Source organism: Hyperoodon ampullatus (genome assembly GCF_949752795.1).
Source record: "Hyperoodon ampullatus genome assembly, chromosome: X".
In the NCBI taxonomy this organism is placed as follows: domain Eukaryota; kingdom Metazoa; phylum Chordata; class Mammalia; order Artiodactyla; family Ziphiidae; genus Hyperoodon; species Hyperoodon ampullatus.
In genome coordinates, this window is record NC_136913.1 from 43,111,940 (window position 1) to 43,129,018 (window position 17,079).

Below are 17,079 nucleotides of genomic sequence, written 5' to 3' on the forward strand. Positions count from 1 at the left end.
CTGCAGTTTCTCGGGGGCGGGGACGGAAATGTGACTGCGCAGCTGCACCTGGTCCGAGCGCGAGAATTGTCGCTCCGCCCCCGCCGCACTAAATAGGTCCCGAGCTGAGAAAATAAATGTAGCACTTGTGTAGATTCCGTTCCAACCAATCGCACAGAGAGCTCCCTCGCCCTCTTGCGAGAAGGGCGGAGCTTCCGTTGGTCTTTCATCTTAGAAGGAAGCCAAGCTTTCTTAAAAGCGCCTCGCCGGATTGGCCAATTGCTGCTCCTTTTCTCGACTTGTGGGCGTACACACGGGGAGCGAGGAGGTGGCGTACACTTGCCAATCAGAGCAAGCCGGGGCTGGCTGTTGGCGGACGGCGACCAATAGACTGGGCAGGCCAGAGCCCGCTCCCTTAGTAGGTGGATGGTGGTCGAAGCGCCGGCTCCCTTCTTGTCGTCGCCATTTTGTGCTGGTGATCGCGGCCGGCTGGGAGTGGGCGGCAGTGGGTTTCCAGGGGAGGGTAGCGCGCCTCGCGCTTCTCCCCTCCCTCCCTCCCTCCTCCGCCCTTCCCCCCCTCCTCCGCCCTTCCGCCCCTAGCCTCGGACTTGGTAGCTGCGCGGATCGGCTCCGGCTGAGCTGGGAGAGTTGGAGGAGGTGGCGGCGGGCCGAGGTGATGTCCGAGAGCCCTCCCTTGACAGCCCGGGCCGAGAAGGTGAGCGTCGACGCTGATCGTGGGGGCGGAGGTAAGGGGCCGGGGTGGGGGACGGGGTGCGTAGAGGAGGCGGGAGGGCGGACTGCGGGCGGCGGGTCTGGGCTTCGCGAAGAACCGATCGATGCTTGCACGCTGAGCCGGGGACGGGGGTGTCTTTTTGTTTTTTGTTTTTCTCCTTTAGAGAGCAGAGGCGCGTGCGCGATTGGGACACTGGATGGGTGCACGCGGGTTGGGGGAAGGGAGGGACGAATGGGAGTGGGCTACTGTGGCTCAGTGTGTCTGCGACGCCGAACTTTATCCGTGGGAGGCGGGTGTCTGCGACTTTGCTTTTTATTCATGGAAGTGTGCTCTCTGCTCTCGTGTGTGACTTTGGTACTTACCTACCCATGGGGAAGTGTTTTGTGGCTCTGGTCCTTATTCTTGGGTGGGGGAGGAGGGAGAACGTCGGTATGACTCGGGTCTCTATCCTCGGAGTGTGTGTCTAACCCTGGTCCTTATCCATGGGGAGGGGTCCTTATCCATAGAAAGTCTTCTTACGATTGGCCCTAATCCACTTACTGGGTGGGGGCGGGGAGTGCAAGGAACGTGTGTAAGACTTATTTCTCCTTCTTTTTTTTGGGGGGGGGTTCGTATCTGTTACTCTGACGCTCATCCTGTGAAAGGGGGCCTCAGTGTGTGATTATGGCCCGTGTTGATTGTGGGTTCCTGTCTGTGATTTTGGCCCGTAGTTATTCGGGGCTCGAGTCTGTGACTTTGGTCCCTATCTGTTGTGGATACCAGTGTATGACTCTGGCCCCTTTTCCAGATCTACTGGGGGTTTTGTCTCTGGCTCTCATCTACTGGGGCCCCTGGTTGTGATTCAAACTATTACCCATCTGGGAGCAGGAAACTCTGGTTCCCTGTGGCTTGAAGAGGAAAATTGGTGTGAGTGTATACAAGGGGGAAAGGTGTGGTGGCAACCTAGTGTTGGGCAGGTGCTGTTAACGCCTGACTTTGCCTGATTCTTGTTTAGAGGGTGGGGCCTGAAGATTCTGGGATACTTCGTGGTGACCCCTGGCCCGGTCACATGGCTCTCAGGCCTTCCTTCGTTCTCACCGCAGCCCTGAGGGTTGCGGGAAGGGACTGCCCTTCCATCCCAGCAGAGTAACAGCGGTTCAAAACAGGCTCCGAAAGGGCTCCTTATTACGTCTGAATAACTTGGGCCCAGAGCCCTGGGGAGGGAGCCGCCTTGGGGGACCTGGCTGTGCATAAGAGACAGGGCTCAGGGCTGAGCCAGTTGCCCTGTGAGGGCCAAAACTGTGTTGGCTGGGAGCCTAGGGAGGCGGCAGCTGTCTCATTGCCAAGTTACCCCTTCGCCCCCTGAGCCTTTCGTGGTCTCCTGCTGTCTCATAGTGGGCAGCCAGCATCTTCTTGGGAGGATGAAATGGCACCTGAGGGCTCATGAAAGAAGCCTGGTGGGTGCCTGGGACTCCCGTTGTGAAGTCTCGCCTCCATGCCTAATGTGCCTGATCTCAGACAAGTCATCCAGCACTTAGAGCCCCCCTGGGCAGGTAGCTCCGGGCTTGACTTGTCTACCAGTCTCAGATGGCAAAGCCCTGATCACAGAATTGGTGGCACCACCGGGTCTCTGCAAGATGCTGTCTGCTGAAGGCCATGCTGTTTCTAGGGCGGCCGGCTGTAGCCTCACGTTTGTAGGGAAACGAAGCAGCAGGCCAAATAGGGACTGCCTTCCTGCTCTGGTCCACAGGAGCGCTAGGAGTTGGGAAACAGCGTCGCTGGGCTCAGGGACAGCAGAAAGCCTTCACAATAAGCGTTTCTCAAGGAGGCCCTCTCTGCCCCAACTGCCTTGACCCCTTCCTTCTGCTCTCTCCAGAGTCCCTGCAGGAGGCATCACCCAGGCTGGCAGATCATGGTGGCAGCAGCGGGGGTGGCTGGGAAGTGAAACGGAGCCAGCGGCTGAGGAGGGGCCCCAGCAGCCCCCGCAGGCCCTATCAGGACATGGAGTATGAAAGACGGTGAGTTACCTGCTCCCACCTTTACCAAGCAACCTAGGCTTGTCCCTGTGTGAGAGTTGATCCAGGAAAGTGCTAGGAGAGGGCTTTTGTGCAGAAAACAACAACAACAACAAAAAACAGCGCAGCAGATGATTGGTTTCTTTTCAGCAGACATTTTTACTTGGCACTGGTGAGCCAGGACCTGTGCTAGGCTCTGGGAGTGCATTGGTGAATTGAGACAAATAAGATTGTAGCCTTCTCCTTACTTAGGGTCTCACAAGGGAGACCACACAGTTTACAGGTCATTACAAAACAGCTTGATAGGTGCCATGTTTGGTTGCAGGGTGGGAAGGGATCAAGAGAAAGGGAGGAATGGAGACTGATGCCTAGGTTTCCAGTTTGGATGACCCAGATAGGTATATGGTGCCATTCACCAAGGTGTGGACAGCCACTGCAGGAGGAGAGGCAGAGGTGCATGACAGATGGGCAGTGGGTGGGTTGTAAGTGCTGTGGATTCTCAGGAGAGAGGTGTGGGCTGTAGCTTTGGGTTTGAGGGATGGAGAGGAGTGGTGCCTTCAGAGTCAGGAATTTGCCCAGAAAATGTATGGGGCAAGCCAGGTCAGATAGTATTACTCAGCACTGCATTTTTAAGATTTAGGATTCAGGGACAGGGTGGGCTGAAGTTGGTGTGATACTTGTCTTGGAATGGGACACTCTTATACAGTTATTTTTAAACTCTGGTACGAACAAAAAACAGTTGGGACACTTGGTGAAATACAGAGATCCTGGGCCATTCCCTTACCATACTGGTGGATCACCTCTAACGAAGATGATTTACTCCTGACATTTAAAGATTGTATAGGAAAGTAGACCTAGTTGTCCCAGAGAGCCTCTATTAAGAGTCAGTAGATTTATGAAAAGTCAGGGAGGAAATAATTTTTTTAATGTCTTACAAAGGGTTTCTGCTACCACTACCTTTTCAAAAATATAGAATTATAATATTTTGTTTTCTGAAAAGTGATGAGCCCAAACTTGAGATGTGGTCATCCTCTAGTGTTATTCAGCCTTGACTTTCTTTCAGAATGTCTTTTGAAAGGCATTCGATTTTGGATGGTATTCACTGGAAGAGCTCTGTGGCAGTTTCTGAGTTTGAGTAGGTAAGATACTTGCCTCAGACTTTATTACCATATAAAGCCACTGGCTTTCTTTTGGCTTTTAAAGGACCTCAAGTGCAGAGGTTTGAGTTAATCATACTTTTCCAGTTCAAGGTACATTTCTATCATAGGTTGGTACAAGACCTTCTCTTGCCATATTTATTTTTTCCTTTTTTATTTCCAATACCCATAGCTGTAGGCAGCTGCTCTGTTGTGTTTGAAATGTATCCTTCTAAAATATGTAGTGTTGTTTCGAGTGTGTGTGTTTTCAATTTACACAAATGGAAGAATATTACATCTTCATTCTGTTTCCTGGACTTTGTATGACTCAGCCCTGCATTTTTAAGATCTGTCTGTATTGCCATGTGTATGTTAGTGCTTTGCTTCTAGTTGGTCCCAAAGACACCATGGGGTGTGCCTACTGCCTTTTACTTAATGATTGCCTCAAGGATGGATACCTGTTTTTAATTTTGGTGTGCTGAAATTCATCACTTTTTTGTCCTATAACCTGTCCTTTCAGAATCTTCTCTATTCCTATCTCTGGGTCACAAAGATTGTTCTCACTCTATAGTTTTACCTTTTGCATTCACATCTTTAAATCCATCTAGAGGCCACTTTTGAATATGTTATAATGTAGGTTCTGGTTTTATTTTCCTCCATATAGTGGGCAGTTTTCCCAGTACAGCCCCCCAGATACTCCATTCTTTCTTTATTGATCTGCAGTACCTCATCTCATTTTAAGTTTCCTCATGTACATGGATCTGTCTTGAGTGATCCGATTTGTTTCATTGGTCTATTTGTTATTCTGGTGCAGAACCCTACTGTTTTTCTTACTGTGGCCTTATAGAATGTCTTAATAGCTCCTACTTTGATCTTATTTTTCAAAGTTGATTGAGTCATTTTGGAGCTTTATATAAAAAACTTATCAAGTCCTTCAAAAAGTTCAAGAATTTTGATTGAGATTGCATTGAATTTATATATTAATTTGGGGAGAATTGTCAGTTTTGTAAGTAGTCATCTCATCCTCTGAAACAGGTCACAAAGATCTATAAAATTTAAAGGACATAAAAATCTGAATAAACCAAAATGCAGGTCTTTGGTATTCCTTTTTTTTAAATTGATGAATAATTGATGTATAATATTATATAAGTTTTAGGTGTGCAGCACAGTGATACAGTTTTTAAAGATTATATATTCCATTCATAGTTATTATAAAATACTGGCTATATTCCCTACATTGTACAATATATCCTTATAGCTTATTTATTTTATACATAATAGTTTGTACCTCTTAATGCCCTACCCCTATCTTGTCCCTCCCCCCTTCCTTTTCCCCACTGGTAACCACTAGTTCTCTAATCTGTGAATTTGTTTCTGTTTTGTTATATTCATTAGTTTGTTTTAAGTTTTAGATTCCACATATAAGTGATATACAGAATTTATCTTTCTCTGACTTACTTCATTTAGCATTAATACCCTCCAAGTCCATCCATGTTGCAAATGGCAAAATTTCATTCTTTATGGCGGAGTAGTATTCCATTGTATATATGTACCACATCTTCTTTAGCTATTTATCTGTTGATGCACACTTAAGTTGCTTCCATATCTTGGCAGTTGTAAATAATGCTGCTGTGAACATTGGGGTACATGTATCTTTTTGAATTAGTGTTTGCATTTTTTTCAGATATATACCCAGGAGTGGACTATTTTTAGTTTTTTGAGATGCCTTCATACTGTTTTCCACAGTCGCTGCACCAGTTTACATTCCCACCAACAGTGTACGAGGGTCCCCTTTTCTCCACATCCTCACCAACATTTGTTGTCTGTGTTCTTTTTGATGATAGCCATTCTGACAGGTGTGAGGTGATACCTCATTGTGGTTTTAATTTGCATTTCTCTGATGATTAACGATGTTGAACATCTTTTCGTGTGCCTCTTGGCCATCTGTGTGTCTTCTTTGGAAAAATGTCTATTCAGGTCTTCTGTCCATTTTTAAGTTGGGTTTGTTTGTTTCTGTTTGTTTGTTTGATATTGAGTTGTATGAGCTGTTTATATATTTTGGATATTAACCCCTTATTGGTCATATAATTGGCAAATATTTTCTTCCATTCAGTTTTGTTTTGTTGATGGTTTTCTTTGCTGTGCAAAAGCTTTTAAGTTTAATCTGGTCGTGTATTGTTTGTTAAAGTAATTCCTAGGTGCTTCAGTAGTCTTTATTCGCACCTTGTCTTTTTATTTTCCAAGCTGGTATTTACTGGGGTAGAGGAAAGCTGTTGGTTTTTGTAAGGTATCTTATCTCTGCTGTGTTCCATTGTTATCTCTACTCATTCATTGTTGGCTTTGATGGTCTTTCTAAGTAGTTAGCCATGTTGTATACAAACCAATCCTGGCTTTTCTTATTTCTTTTTCCTCACTTATAGCACTGACCAGGACTTTTGATACCGTGTTAAATAGTATCCGTGATGCTGATTAAGATTCATTTTAGTTAAGAATCACAAGTATAGATTCATTTTGGCAGGTTGTAACTGAAAATCCAAAGAATAATGGCTTAAACACTATAGTTTATTTTCTTTCCCATAAAGGATATCTGCAGACAGACAGTCAATCCAGGCCTGATAGGCAACCCCTTTTGCTTAACCATCAAGTGTGATGTATACTGTAGGCTTTTAGAATATAGTCTTTAATAAATCAAGAAAGTTCTCTAATTTTAGTTTGCTAAGACTGAACAGAAGTGAGTATTGAACTTCATAATTACGTGATTTTTTTCCTCCTTTTGTCCATCAACTTCATAAATTGCATTCAATTGCATCCTTGATATTATTGAGATATACCCTCCTTGATCATGGTATGTATGTGTATGTTTATAACTTCTCATTTTGAAAAAACTTCAGATTTACAAAAAAAAAAATTGCAAGTACAACGAACTCCCTTAATCCTCTACCCAGAACCACTAATTGTAAACATTTTGCCAACATTTGCTTTACCCACCTACAAGCCTACTCCTTCCTCCTTCCCCCTCTTTTTTTCTCCCCTCTCCCTTTTCTCCTCCCCTCTCCCTTCCCCTCTTCCTTCTCCCTTCCCTCTACCCCTCCTCCACTTTCTATACATAACATTTTTTTTCTGACTCATTTGAGTTAGTGGCAGACATGACCGGTAAGTACTACAGCATGTTTGTTCCACTTTCTCTTTCATAATCACAGGATGCTTATCAATATCAAGAAATTTAACATTGATACAATACTTTTGTCTTAAAGTCTATATTCACATGTCATCAGTTCTTCCAAAAATGTCTTTTATAGCTGTTTTTCCCTAATCCAGTATCCAATCCAAGATCACACATCACATTGAGCTACTTTGTTTTTTAGTCTCCTTTAATCTGGAATAGTTACTCAGTCTTTGTCTTTTATGAACTTGATGTTTAAAGAGTACATGTCGGTTGTTTTGTAGATGTTTCTCAATTTGTTTTTCTAATGTTTACTCATGAATTTTTGGAAGAAAAATTATTTAAATAATGTTGTGTATACTTTTAAAACACTGTTACATTTGATTAGATAATTGTTTTATTTAGGATATTTGCATCTGTGTCCATCAGTGATGGGGTCCTATAATTTCCTTTTCTGGTATTTATCTGGCATTGAATCAAGATGGCCTCATGACATGAATTGGGCATCTTTTGCTATTTCTCTCTTTATTGGAGGAACTCATGTAAGACTTATCTGTCCCTTGAAAGTTTGGTAAAGCTCACCTTTAAAGGGGCCTGGGTTTTTCATTGTCATTTTGTCTACTTCTGCCAATTATGGCATTTTATGTTATACTCATTTTGTGGAGATCCTCTTATATTATGATTCAGTCCAGCTTCCTAGAAATGTATTGTGAATGGGGACTACCTTTGGAAGGTATTTAGTCAAAGTGCTCTCTGGCCAATGAAAAGTATCCCTTACTATCCAAATCTTTTCCCTTCCTGAGTTTAGATAGCAAGAGTTCAATATCCAAATTTATTTGGTTTAGATGCTGAGTGTCAGTTCAAGATTTCATCTGAACATTTATTCAACTCTATTCAGTGTTTTTGGTTTTTATTTTATTTTTTTTGGCTGTGTTGGGTCTTTGTTGCTGTGTGGGGGCTTTCTCTAGTTGTGGTGAGCGGGGGCTACTCTTCGTTGCGGTGCACGGGATTCTCATTGCAGTGGCTTCTCTTGTTGAGGAGCACCGGCTCTAGGTGCGCAGACTTCAGTAGTTGTGGCACGCGGGCTTAGTAGTTGCAGCGCATAGGCTTAGTTGCTCCGTGGCATGTGGGATCTTCCTGGACCAGGGCTCGAACCCGTGTCCCCTGCATTGGCAGGCAGATTCTTAACCACTGCACCACCAGGGAAGTCCCCAAATCTGTTCAGTTCTTATATTCTGATAACTAGAGTACAAATATCGAGGGATACCTACATTAAGCAACAATGAAAAACATTGTACATGTCAAAAACCTTAAAAATACTCATATCTCTCACACCAGCCACTTCTTGTCTAGGCATTTATCATTAAGGAAACAATTTGGGTTCTAAGCCAAGCTCACAAGGACAGAGACTTCATTTTGTTCACAGCAGTATCCTCAGCACCTAGAATAGCACCTGACACATAGCAAATGTTACATTACTATTTGCTGAATGAATAAATGAATGAACAATTTTGAAAAATTGCAAACCAACTGAAATGTCTGGAAACATTTTATTTTTCCCATTTGTTAATTACCTTTTAGCTTTTTGGGGGGTTTCCAGTATTTTATTATGAAATTTCAAGCATATAGCAAAGTTGAAAAATTTTACAGTGAACACCTCTATATCCATCCACTGGATTCTACCATTAACATTTTACCATATTTGTTTTATCACATGTTTATTTGTTTATGGTATTTTTTATACTCTAGATATTTAAAATTTTTTATGAAGCCAGATTTATCTTTTTTTTTAATTTTATGACTTCTGGGTTATGCCTTACTTATAAAGATCTTCCCCATTCTTGAGGTAATCAGTTTTTTCTTACATTTTCTTTCTAATATTTTTAAGGTGTCTATTCAGGGACTTAAATTTTTGATCCATCTAGAATTTACTTGGTGTAAGAAATGAGGTAGATAAACAACTTTATTTTCTTAAAGGTCAACAAACTGTTTCTGTAAAGGACCTGATAGTAAATATTTTTTGGCATCGAAGACCATACAGTCTGTCACAACCAGTCTGCGGAAAGCAACCACAGACAATATGTAAATGAACGGGTATAGCTGTGTTCAAGAAAACTTTATTTAGGTGACTGAATTTGGCCCCCTGGCTGTGGTTTAGCAATTCCTGAGCTAGACAGTTATCACAACTAGTATTTATTGACTAATCCATTTTCTCCTTGTTCATTTGAAATGCAACCTTGGGCTGATTCTAAATTTCCATATGTGTGTTTGTATGCTATGAACTCTATTTGATTTTGCCAATCTGTCCATTTGTGTTTCAATTGCTCCATCTTTATAATATGTTTTAATATTTGGTGGGGTTCCTCTCTCCATCATTAGTCTTTTTTTAAACAGAATTTTCCTGACTCTTCTCTAAGTTGTTTCTTGTCCTTCGCTGTTATAAACATTGTTGCATTGAGAATACTGTTTCTGTATATGTGTAAGTGTATCAGTACATTAAATTCCTAGAAGGTGAATTGAGGGGTCAGAGAGTATATAGATTTTTAGTTTTGCCAGCTATTGACAAATTCCCCTCCATGAGGATTGTTCCATTTTCACTCCTACCAATATGAGAGTGCCTATTTCCCATACAGCCTTACCAACAGTTTGTTGTCAAACATTTGGACTTTTGCAGATTTGTTGAGTTAAAAACATTCGATCACAGATCTTCCTTACAGAAGAATTCCAAATAGTATATGTAGACACTCCCGACTCTAGGAAGTAGAGCTTAATTTTCCTCCTCTTGAGTGTGGGCTGATCTTAGTGACTCGCTTCTAAAGAATAGAGTGTAAAGGAAAAAGAAACTTTACAGCGGAGAAACCTGGCAGACCCCACCATAACCAGATGATCAAGTTCAGCGTCGCCAGTGGTAAGTCACGTTGATAGCATGCCCCTGAGATCTGATGTGATCAGAAGGGCACCTCTATTGTATTCTTCAAAAAACCATAACTGACCAGTATGCTTCAAAATTGTGTCAAGGTCAGAAAAAAACAAGGCAAGACTGAGAAACTTTCACAGGCCAGAGGAGACTAAGGGGGCATGATGACTAAATGCAATGTGGTATCTTGGATTAGATCCTGGAACAGAAAGGGGATAGTAGTGGAAAAACTGGTGAAATGCTAATGAAGCCTACAGTTTAGTTAACTTTTTAGTTCTGGCAAATGCACCATGGTTCTCATTTGCATTAGGAGAAACTGGGTGAAAGGTATATGAGAATTGTATTATCTTTGAACTTTTCTGTAAATCTAAAATTACCATTTCTTAAAAATAAGTTTGACTTTATCAAATTAGAAACTTTTATACATCAAAGAATGCTATTCAAAAGAATGAAAAGACATCCCACAGAATGGGAGAATGTGTTTGCAAATCATATATCTGATAAGGGATTAACACCCAGGATGTATAAAGAACTCCTACAAGAGCAACAGAAAAACCTAATTCAAAAATGGGCAAAAGACTTCAATAGACATTTCTCCAAAGAAGATGTATAATTGGCCAATAAGCACATGAAAAATGCAAAATAACAAGTGTTGATGAGGATGTGGAGAAATTGGAAGCTTTGTGCATTGCTGGTAGGAATGTATAATGGTACAGCTACTATGGAACACTGTTTGGCAGTTCCTCAAAAAATCAGTTACCATAGGATTCAGCAATTCCACTCCTGGGTGTGTACCCAAAAGAACTGAAAGCAGGGACTCAAACAGATACTTGTACACCAGTGTTCATAGCAGCATTGTTCACAGTATCCAAAACAACCAGTAGGTGGAAACAACCCAGGTGTCCATCAACAGATGTGGTATATACCATACATACATATATGGCCATAAAAATAAATGAAATTCTGATGCATTCTACAACATGAACCTTGAAAACATTCTGCTAAATGAGATAAGCCAGACACAAAGGGACAAATGTTATATGAGTCCATTTGTATGAGGTACCTAGAATAGGCAAACTCATAGAGACAGAAAGTAGAGTAGAGGTTGCCAGGTGGTGTGGGGAATTATTGTTTAATTAGAGTACAGAGTTTCTGTTTGGGGTGATGAAAAAGTTCTAGAAATAGATAGTGGTGATGACTGTACAACATTTTGAGTGTACTTTGTGCCACTGAGTTGTACACTTTAAAATGGTAAAGTCCTTGGGCTTCCCTGGTGGTGCAGTGGTTAAGAATCCGCCTGCCAGATCGGTGCTTTGTGACCGCCTGGAGGGGTGGGATAGGGAGGGTGGGAGGGAGGGAGACGCAAGAGGGAAGGGATATGGGAACAGATGTATATGTATAACTGATTCACTTTGTTATAAAGTAGAAACTAACACACCATTGTAAAGCAATTATACTCCAATAAAGTTGTAAAAAAAATAAAAATAAATAAATAAAAAAAAAGAATCCGCCTGCCAATGCAGGGGACACAGATTCGAGCCCTGGTCCGGGAAGATCCCACATGCCGCGGAGCAACTAAGCCCGTGCACCACGACTACTGAGTCTGCGCTCGAGAACCCACGTACGGCATCTACTGAAGCCTACACACTCCAGAGCCTGCGCTCCACTACAAGAGAAGCCCGCGCACCGCAACGAAGAGTAGCCCCCACTCACCACAACTAGAGAAAGCCCGCGTGCAGCAACGAAGACCCAACACAGCCAAAAATAGTAAATAAATAAAAATAAAAATAATTATTTTTAAAAAACGGTAAAGTTCTTGTTATATATATTTTATCACAATAAAAATGATTTAGGAAAAATATACAAAAATAAATTTTAAGTGTTATAAAAATGACCTATCCACTATAGTTTTAATTTTCATCTTTCATTATGAGTGAGATAGAGCATCTTTTCAAATATAAACCATCTGTACAGTTGACCCTTGAACAACACAGGTTTGAACTGCCTAGGTCCACTGATACACAGATTCTTTTCAATAGTAAATAGTACAATGCTACAGGATCCATGGTTGGTTGAATCTGAGCATGTGGAGGAACCACAGATACAGAGGCCTGACTATAAGTTATACTCGGATTTTCAACTGAGCAGAGGGTCGGTGCCCCTAACCCCCGCATTGTTCAAGGGTCAACTGTATTATTTTCTGTGAATTCAGTTCCCTTTTTTTTCCCTTATATTTTCCCTGTTTATTGTTTGTCTTGACTTTACTTGTGATGGTTTTTGTTTTTTCCAAGGAGAAATGTTTTATTTTTATGTAGTCAGATTTAATAGCCTTTTCTTCTGTGGCTTCTGGATTTGGGTCATAGTTTTCCCCATTTCAGGATTATCAAAAAATTATCTCATGGGCTTCCCTCGTGGCGCAGTGGTTGAGAGTCCGCCTCCCGATGCAGGGGACACGGGTTCGTGCCCCGGTCCGGGAAGATCCCACATGCCGCGGAGCGGCTGGGCCCGTGAGCCATGGCCGCTGAGCCTGCACATCCGGAGCTTGTGCTCCGCCACGGGAGAGGCCACAACAGTGAGAGGCCCGCGTACCGCAAAAAAAAAAAAAACAAAAACAAAAACTGTCTCGTGTTTTATTCTTCTTTTCCTCTATGGTTTCATTTCTTCCATTTAAATCTTTGACCCATTTCAAATGTATCCTGGCTTATATGTGTGAAGTATAGTCATAAGATCTTGCACATGTCTAGGTATTTAACCTTTTTGATGCAGTGATACTTGGGATCTTCCTATTTCTAAACAGTGGCTCTCTGAATACAAGCACAATTTTTATTTCTGTGTATTAATTTTGAACCCAGCATCTTTACTGATTTATCTTATTATTTATAATCATTTCTCAGTTGATTCTCTTAGGCTTAGGCAGATACATCCTCATATCATCTACAAGTAATGGTAATTTTACCTTTTCCTTTCCAGTTTTTAATCTTTTTTTTCCTTTGTTTAATTGTTTAATAGCGAGTATCTTAGAATAATGTTAATAATGGTGTTGATAATGGATATTCTAGTATCATTTCTGACCAGGATTGGGATCCTGCTAGTAGTAGTCTATGGTGGTGTCCATTTTTGTCTTGTTTTAAGTAGATACGTATTGGTTGCTTTTAGAATACTTTTAGAGGGAGTTTCCTGATGGTCCAGCGGTTCCTCGGTGCTCTTTAGAGTCATTATCTTATCAAAGAATAATTATTGGGCACCTGCTGAGTATTAGGCACTAAGCTAAGCTTTGGGGAATAGGGCAGTGAACCGAACAGGTGGTTCCCTCATCTCCCAAAACTCAGTCTAGTAATTTTTTAAAATCATCAAAGAAATGCACATTAAATCAATGTTGAGATAATTATTTTACAATTATTGCAGTAGGAGAAATTTTAACAAATCAGCTGCCAGGGGCTTCGCTGGTGGCGCAGTGGTTAAGAATCCGCCTGCCAATGCAGGGGACACGGGCTCAAGCCCTGGTCCAGGAAGATCCCACATGCCGCGGAGCAACTAAGCCCATGTGCCACAAATACTGAGCCTGCGCCCTAGAGCCCACAAGCCACGACTACTGAGCCCATACTGCTGAAGCCCGCATGCCTAGAGCCTGTGCTCTGCAACAAGAGAAGCCACTGCAATGAGAAACCCGCGCCCTGCAACGAAGAGTAGCCCCTGCTCCCCACAACCAGAGAAAAGCCCACGCGAAATAAATAAATATATACATACATACATACATACAATGAGAAGCCCGCGTACCGCAGTGAAGAGTAGCCTCCGCTCGCCGCAACCAGAGAAAAGCCCGCGCGGAATAAATACATACATACATACATACATAGAATGAGAAGCCCGCGTACCGCAACGAAGAGTAGCCTCCGCTCGCCGCAGCCAGAGAAAAGCCCGCGCAAAATATATACATACATACATACATACGTACAAACAGACAGCTGCCAGTGCTATAGCAAGGTGACCGTGGAACGGGGGCAGAGTAGCGCAGTGCACGATGAGGTGGAAGGAAAGAGGTCAGCAGGGACCTCTTCCCGCAGGACCCTGCAGATCTTGTAGGACCTTGGTGAGCATTTTGGTGTTTTGTAAGGAGCAATATGGTTGGGCTTGATTGACTTTGCCTTGTGAAACCCTCATTCACATTTGGGGTGTAGAGAGTGAACTAGGGGAGGCCTGGGTGGAGGTGAGGAAACCAGTCGGGGTTCCACATCTGAGGGCCCAGTGAGGGAATGGAGAGGTGGGGAAGGGAAGGAGAGAAGTGGGTTGGATTTGAGGGAGAGGTGGGAGCCAGTTGGCCCCACGGGGTCAGCATGTAGGGATCCCTGTCAGGGGGCGGTGCTGAGGGTCTAGGGGGAGGGGGTGGGTGGGGTCACTCTCACCTCTTGCACCTTTCAGAAAGGACTGCCCTTTCTTCCCTCCCCATCCTTCTTTCCCCAGAGGGGGTCGTGGAGACAGGACTGGCCGTTACGGAGCTGCCGATCGTTCACAGGATGATGGTGGGGAGAACCGCAGCCGGGATCACGACTACCGGGACATGGACTACCGCTCCTATCCCCGCGAGTATGGCAGCCAGGAGGGCAAGCACGACTATGATGACTCGTCCGAGGAGCAGAGTGCAGAGGTGAGGGCGGGGGAGGGCCAGCTCCTGCAGGGCCTCTGTCTGGCTGCAGCACCGTGTGCAGGTAGCTCTCAGCTCCCATGCCTTCAGACTGTGCTCGGTGGCTTTGCCTCACCTGGAGGGTCTGTCCCCACTCCCCTCTCTGAGGGCTCCTCTCCCAAGTTGGGTCTCCCTAACTTCCACGTGCTTGGCTCTATACTTCTGAGGGCCCCTGGCCACCACCTGTCTCCCTTCCTCCCTGTTGTTCAGGGTTCACTGCAAGCCCTATACTGCCTGCTCCCAGCCAATTTGGGGACCCGGCATCTAGGGTTGGGAGGGCACTTGGATATCACCAAGCAGAGCAGCTCTGGGGGGTTGACCGTGGGCATTCCCAGTGGTGGCAGAGCCTCTAGACAGAAGGGGAAGTCCCCTCAGGCCTCTCCTTTGAGCTCAGAAGCTAGCCATTTCCATGTTGGATAGTTAGCCCTGGCCTGAGTGGGGAGGCATGGTGCTCACCATCAGGGAGCCCCGATCTGACGGGAAGAAGCAGCCTTGCCTTATGGGAACCCCAAGTTGAGGGGACGTCAGGGCCCTGGTCCACACAAGCAGACAGCTCTCCTTTCCAGTGGGAAGCAGAGTGTGGGCTGCCGGCCACCCTCTGGGGGGTCCAGTGGAAAGACCCCTGTGGTGGGCAACCAAGCTTCCTCAGTGGCAGCTGTGGGCTGTGCCTGGATGTCTCCAGGGCACTGGCTGGGCCCTGGGTGGACCAGGAAGAGTGGAGCACTGAGTTATCTGGCCTCTGTGAGGGCAGGAGGGGTGTGGACCCAGGCCTGGCTTGCTTAGTCCTGGAAGGATGGTTTGGGCAACGCCCAGGAATCCAGTGAGCACACCCTGTTAGGAGAGAGCCTGGTGGTGATGGAGGACTGGCCAGGCAGAGGATCAGGGACCGGAAGGCAGCGCTGTAGCCCTCGCACCTTTGCCAGGCCCTGCTGGCTGGCTCTGGCTGAGGTCTTAAGCCATTCCTAAACCCACGACTTGGTGGCAGGGCCCAAGCTGGGAATCTTAAGCGAGGTGTGGCCTTCCATGGCACAGGGGACAATTGTGCACATGCTAGCTGAGCTGGCGAGGGAGGAGGGGGGAGAAACAGCAGGGTTTAGTGTGCCAACCCCAAATGGTCTCTTCCCAAGGAGGTTTCAAGTGGTGTCTGGTCACCTGTCTGTGGGAGTTCCTCTCCCACACCAATACTGCCACCAGCCTCTCCCCACTCCCCACCAAAGCAGCCCCCAAAAGCATCCTGGCGAGAATCTCCAACCCCAGAAGGGTTGCAGTCCAGGGCCTACCCACCTTGCCTGCCCCAAACCTTTAGCCGGAGCCCGCCCACCCCTGGCTTTCAGAGCCTGCCTGCCTCGGAGAGCCAGCGGCCAGCTCCTAGGCCCACCCCAGACTGACTGCCCGTCTGGTGTCTCTCGTCTCATTCTGTTGGCCAGGATTCCTACGAGGCCTCCCCGGGCTCCGAGACTCAGCGTAGGCGGCGGCGGCGGCACAGGCACAGCCCCACCGGCCCACCAGGCTTCCCCCGAGACGGCGACTATCGGGACCAGGACTATCGGACCGAGCAAGGGGAGGAGGAGGAGGAGGAGGAGGAGGAGGAGGAGGAGGAGAAGGCCAGTAACATCGTCATGCTGAGGATGCTGCCACAGGCAGCCACTGAGGATGACGTACGTGCCCCCCGTGTCCCTGGGCAGGTGGCAGAGCAGGAGGCCAGGCTGGGTCTCCTCCAGGGCCCTCAGCTTCTCCCTGACCCCCAACCTCAGCACTTTTCATGCCTTATCCCCACTAGCTTCTGTCCGCCAGCACTGATCCGTCCCCCAGGTAGGCCCTGTTGTCTCCTAGTCTGGAAGGGAGGAGCGTTGGATAGGCTGACTTGGCCCAGGGGCTGTGGTGGTGGGTGGGGGAGGGAACAGAGCATTCCTTCCGCACATTCCACTGGCCATCCATCCATTCTGCAAATGTCCATCAAAGGCCAGATGCCCACCAGTCCCAGTGCCAGATATTTCTGGTGGCAGAGATGATGTGGAGACCCTGCGTCCTGGGGGGTGGGGAGGTTCCCCGTGAGATTTTCTGAGGTTTTATTCTCATTCCCCGCCCTCCACCCTCTTTTGCCAGCAGCATCCGATCTCCTCACTGGCACGACCACAGAGCCTTGGGTTCTCCTTTGACTTCATTGCTGCTGCAGCCTTCCCACCCTGTTTTCCTGTGTGACGTTCCCTCCGATCCTCCTCCCTTCTCGTGCAGACCTCTCCTAGAGAGCAGGAAAACCCCAAGTGGGCCACTAGAACAGCCTCCTCACTAGCCTCCCCAGTTCTCCTCCTCTTCCCCACTGCCCGTGAATTCTCTGCTCATCTCTCCTCTGAAACCTGCTGGCTGCCTATGATGTCACAGAGAAAATCCCTCCTGTGTGCTTGAGAGCTTTCAGGGCTGGCCCAGCTGCACTGTTCAGGGTCAGACGGTAACTGAGTGCTGACATCTGTGAAGG

General features: G+C 45.7%; 1 protein-coding gene across 1 annotated transcript in view; it reads left to right on the plus strand.

Annotated features, from left to right (window-relative positions):
• Window positions 1–655: 655 nt before the first annotated feature.
• RBM10 (RNA binding motif protein 10) overlaps window positions 656–17,079 on the plus strand; it is a gene marked incomplete at its 5' end in the record, with an annotated part of 28,975 nt that continues 12,551 nt past the window's right edge. The window contains 4 exons of the mRNA XM_079727283.1: window positions 656–725; window positions 2,568–2,709; window positions 14,384–14,567; window positions 16,031–16,261. Coding sequence (XP_079583409.1) covers window positions 656–725; window positions 2,568–2,709; window positions 14,384–14,567; window positions 16,031–16,261 — 627 coding nt within the window. The remainder of the gene's footprint in view (window positions 726–2,567; window positions 2,710–14,383; window positions 14,568–16,030; window positions 16,262–17,079) is intronic.